Source organism: Palaemon carinicauda, chromosome 20 (assembly GCF_036898095.1).
Source record: "Palaemon carinicauda isolate YSFRI2023 chromosome 20, ASM3689809v2, whole genome shotgun sequence".
In the NCBI taxonomy this organism is placed as follows: domain Eukaryota; kingdom Metazoa; phylum Arthropoda; class Malacostraca; order Decapoda; family Palaemonidae; genus Palaemon; species Palaemon carinicauda.
Window position 1 is genome coordinate 83,927,523 of NC_090744.1, and position 5,611 is coordinate 83,933,133.

A 5,611-nucleotide genomic window follows, 5' to 3' on the forward strand; every position below is an offset into this window, starting at 1 on the left:
GAAGCAATTTGATAGCACAAGATCCATGATACATCTCTACCTTTGCTATCTTCTATAGCAATGCTTTGGGAAATCTTTAAGGAAATCCAGAAATTCAATAAAAAGGAGATAAAATTTCTTGAACTATGTTAATTGAGGTTTTACAGCAGTATTAACATAAGATTCTGATTTGCAGATGTCCAAAGAATCTAGTCATGAATAGATAATGTACATAGAAAAATCTTTTTTTTTTCTTCTTTCTGTACCAAGTGGATGTGTTTTGCAGCAATTGCGATAATAATGGCATTATGGAATAAGGTACAAAGCAGTATGCCAAGAGTACTGAATGTGAGAGATAGGAAAATCATAAGTGGTGCGGATGATTCTCTTGTAAAATCAAAAGGTAGTTTGAATAAAGTGGAGGATTAATTTACGGCAATAAGGATAGATGAGATTGGGCGCGATATATCAGATGTTAGTGGCATCAATGGGAATTGTAATGATACAGATAATGATAGTGATATGAAATAGTATGTAAAGGCCCAGTTACTCAAAGCGAAAGCCCTGCCCTTGAATCAAAATGGGTAATGAAGAAAGTCATGTAAATGAGTTTGGGGGAATAAATGTGAAAGAATTTGGTAAAGGGTACGGGAATGTGAAGGATCCGTTTATTTTATGTCTTGGTTATATATATATATCTATCTATCTATCTATCTATATATATATATATATATATATATATATATATATATATATATGTGTGTGTGTGTGTGTGTGTGTGCGTGTGTATGCGTGCGTGTGTATATATTTGTGCATGTATATATATATATGTCGAGTTATGGTCTTTAGATTTTATATGCCATGAACTCTGGTTCTTTTAAAAACATATTTGACTGTTCACTTTTAAGTTTCCTTGTTTAATATTTTGATATAAAGGTATAACATGAAAAATTCTATTAACTTGAAATATATTTACAAACTGAAACAAACAAAATTAACAAACTTCATGTTTAACACCAGGAATCATAATAATATATAGATATATTGAACATCTAGCACGTATAATCAGGATCAGGAAAAGTACTGCACTTGATTACAGTCTGACAAAGAATCACTTGTGTCAAGATGAAATATTTCAAGATCCAATGACCAAGAGTCTAAGGTTTAGGACCAGGTATGCAGAAGACTGATCCAGGTCTAAGGACTAATCCAGGTCTAAGGACTAATCCAGGTCTAAGGACTGATCCAGGTCTAAGGACTGATCCAGGTCTAAGGACTGATCCAGGTCTAAGGAGTTTGTTATGGATGGCTAGGTGTCAGGTAGTGATTAGAGAAATGCCGGGGACTCTCCATGTTAAGAAAGAAAAACAAATCAAGGACAACCAAATAAACAGAAATAACTTCTTTAGTCCATGGAGTGAAAACATAGCCAAGAGATGGCAGCACAGCATTCCTCGACAAACCCCCCCTACTAAGTTTGAACGACAGGCAACAAAAAAAAACTATATGCATCTACTGATCATATCTGAACACACATTATCAGACCCTCTTATGTATTCGATAAAGAAAGAATATGGTTGCAAACTTAATGCCCAACGCATAAGGCGGTCATTCTTATTTTTCATACTACTAAGATACTTAAGAGGTGCATGATCAGTTTGAAGAACAAATTCTTTGCCATACAAAAATTCTTTAAATCTTTCTATTCCCCAAACAATAGCAAACAGTTCTTTTTCAATAGTAGAGTAATTTAATTCAGATTTATTTAATTTCCTACCTGCATAGCAAACTGGTTTAAACACACCATCATGATCCTGCAATATAACAGCACCCAAACCATGATAAGACTCATCTGTTCGCAAATAAAACTTCTTTTCTACATCAGGCAACATCAAGATAGGAGATTTTAAAAGATGAGCTTTAAGATCATTGAAACATTTAAGTTGATTATCAGACCAATTTAATTTATTACTACAGTTTTTCTTCAATAAATCATTAATTGGAGCAGACAAAATGGAAAAGTTTGGAATAAATCTGTTGTAATATCCTAATGTTCCCATAAATGAACGTAAGTCCTTCTTTGTTGTTGGAACAGGCATATTAACAATATCATCTACTCTGGACCTAATAGGTGATAAACAGTTATTTCCTAGTTTATACCCAAGATACTTTATTTCATTGAATGCAAAGAAACATTTATCAGGACCAGCTGTTAGGCCATGGTCACGAAGTCTTGAAAGAACTAACTTAATATGATTAAGATGATTACTCCAGGATTTACTGAAAATAACAATGTTATCAAAATAACAAGATACATTTGCTAATCCTGACAACACTTTTCGCATCAATCTCACGAATGTTGCACATGCGGTTTTAAGACCAAATGGCATCACTTTAAACTCCATTAACCCATACTTGGTAGAAAAAGCTGTAAATTTCATAGCTCTAGGATCTAATGGAACCTGCCAGTACCCCTTACATAGGTCTAATTCAGTAAAATATTTAGCGCCATTCATTTTATGTAAATCGTCATTTATACTAGGCATCGGTTCTGCATCAAATTCAGAATATTTATCAAGAGCTCTAAAATCAACACATAAACGTATACTTCCATTAGGTTTCCGTACAATAACAACGGGTGAACAATAATCAGAAGTTGAAGGTTGAATGATATCCATATCAATCATTCTATCTACCTCCTTATTGAATTCATCGAGCAAACTTAAAGGAATTGGGTAATTCTTAGCTCTGATTGGTTCATCACTTTGCAATTTTATATTATGAGAAATAGTCTTAGTACGACCAGGTGTATCACTCATGACGTCTGTAAATGACTTCAATAAACCTTCAAGATCATTAATTTTATCAGATGACAAAGATTCACAAAAGTTATAATTACCAGAGTCTTCATCTCTTGATGGCAATTCACAACAATTATTGTCAGTAATGGCAATAACAGGCTGTACTTCAGCTTGAAGAGCTGAAAACAAATTTGATGAATTTAAAAGATCATTTACTTCTTGTTGAATTACACTAACCTTAGATCTTCTATGATAAGTCTTAAGCATATTTGCATGATATAACTTTAATCTATTTCCTAATTTGACATAGTAATCAACACTATTAGAATGGACATCAGTGATTATATATGGACCTTTCCATTGCATAATGAATTTATTTGAACTATTTGGAAGCATAACCAAAACTTCATCATTAACTTTGAATTTACGAGAAGTGGTTTTCTTATCAAAATACTCTTTATATTTCTTGGCACTAACCTTGGCATTATTTACTGCAACTTCAGCCATGCTCTGCAATTTATCTCTAAGGTTAATTATGTATTGATAACTAGTAGTTAATTCTCCATCAATACTATTATTAGATACCAATTCATGCAAAATATGTAATGGACCTCTTACATTTCGACCGTACAGCAATTCAAAAGGACTGAACTTTAAACTATCATTTGGAATTTCCCGATATGCAAATAAGGCAACATTAATGTATTTATCCCATTCATTCGGATTATCAATACAAATTTTCTTTAGCATATTTTTCAAAGTTCTATTCATACGTTCAACCATTCCGTTACAAGATGCATGATAAGGACTGGTGTAAATGGCTTTGATACATAATAATTTATTAATTTCAGACATAAGATCAGACTTGAATTGAGTGCCACGATCACTAAGGATTTCTTTGGGTATACCAACTCTACAAAATATCTCCATTAACGCCTCCGCTACAGAAACTGTATCAATATTGCGTAAAGCAACTGCTTCGGGATACCGAGTAGCCATATCTATCACCGTAAGAATATACTTATGACCTTTCTTAGTACAAGGAGTGATAGGACCAACTAGATCAATAGCAATACGTGAAAAAGGTTCATTCACAATGGGCATTGGCACTAAAGGTACTTTCTTTGGTTTACCGCTGAACTTTTGACACGAATGACAAGATTTAAAAAATCTATGTATATCTAAGCTTGCCCTCGGCCAATAGAATTTCTGCATGATCTTATCTATAGTCTTACGAGATGAAAAGTGTCCCGCCAACAAAGACTTATGTGCTAACTTCATTATTATATTACGGTACTGAACTGGCACAACTAACTGTAATTTTCCCACATCTTCAGGTTTACTACTTTCAAGACACTTGCGATATATTAAATCTCCAATATTTACGTACTTAACTGTCCGACATTTTAAGGTTACACTTTCTTCGTTATCAAGCAACTTACGGATACTAGCAAGTGAAGGACATTCTTTTTGATACTTACTAAATTCATCAGAATTAAGACCATATTCCTTATCCAAAGATTCAAGATTACTAGACATAGGACGTTCCTTTACTTTATCCTTAGCTTTTGCTCTCGTTACAACATTAACGTTAACGTTACGATCAGAAACAAACTCATCACCGTTTATTAAACTTAAACCTGCATCAACATTATGTTTAAGTCCAGGTATAAGACCAATAATGACATCTGCGCAACGTATGGGGGCAACAATAGCTTTAACTTTACCAGAAAAGAATTTAGACTCAACAATTGTATGCACTGTATTTAGGTACAAAGGTCTACCAAGATAGTCATAAACTTTCACTTTTCTGCCTCGAGGGTAATTTAAAGGTACTAATGTATCTCTAACAACCACGGTATTGCACCCAGTATCAAAAACTATCTCAACTGACTGATCAAAAATCTTTCCATCAGTATCAGTTACACAATTATGCAATTTTTCTTCACGGCCAAGTACTACGCCTATTTTCGGCACTACTTTATCAGATTTCTTATTTAATTTGTACACAGGGCAATTAGGACGAATATGACCAACTTCACCACAATGATGATATTTAACATCAGAATCAGATTTAGTTACCAAATTCGAAACTTTAGGAGACTTTGTAATATTATCAGCAAGAGGTTTAGCATGAGGTTTAGAGGGAATCTTATCATTACTCTTACGGCATTTCTTCATACCATGAGCAACTAGATATCTATCTGCACTCTCAGCAAGTTGACATGAATTCTGAAGTGACTGTTCTAGCAAAAATGAACGAAGATCATGAGAACAACTAGACAACGTTTGATCAAAAATCATAAAATCTCTAACAGATTCATAATTTTTCTCTACATTTGCAAGTTCCAACCACTTATCAAAATATTGTCCCAATTTACAATTGAACTGTACAAAACTTTCGTCAGTATCAATAATAGAATCTCTAAACTTCCTTCGATATACATTGGAATTTATGTGAAAAGCTTTAAGCAGAGCTTTCTTAAGTGAAACAAAGTTATTGACAATATCGCTAGACAAACTACAATAAATTTTCAAAGCTCTACCACGCAATAGAGTTCCCAATAACATTGAATAATCATCTTCTTTCCATTTGTAAAATTTCGCTAATCTCTCAAAGCGATCTATGTACAAGTCTATTTCGTCTACGGTCTCGTCAAATGGTGGAATTTTAGGCAAAGAAGACCTTAAGGGATCAACAATGGGATTAGGATCTGGAGTGTAATCAGGACTAGATTTCAATTTAAGTAACCCTAATTCATGTTTTCTCTCCTCGTCTGCTTTCTTTCTCTCTCTCTCTAGTTTATCTAACTCACGCTTTGCGACTCTTT

At 33.6% G+C, this 5,611-nt stretch overlaps 1 protein-coding gene across 1 annotated transcript in view; it reads right to left on the minus strand.

Annotated features, from left to right (window-relative positions):
• Positions 1–2,946: 2,946 nt before the first annotated feature.
• LOC137659942 (uncharacterized) overlaps positions 2,947–5,611 on the minus strand; it is a 2,804-nt gene continuing 139 nt past the window's right edge. The window contains exons 1-2 of the mRNA XM_068394698.1: positions 3,646–5,611; positions 2,947–2,959 (exon numbers count right to left, since the gene is read on the minus strand). The exon at positions 3,646–5,611 is cut by the window's right edge and continues 139 nt beyond it. Coding sequence (XP_068250799.1) covers positions 2,947–2,959; positions 3,646–5,611 — 1,979 coding nt within the window. The remainder of the gene's footprint in view (positions 2,960–3,645) is intronic.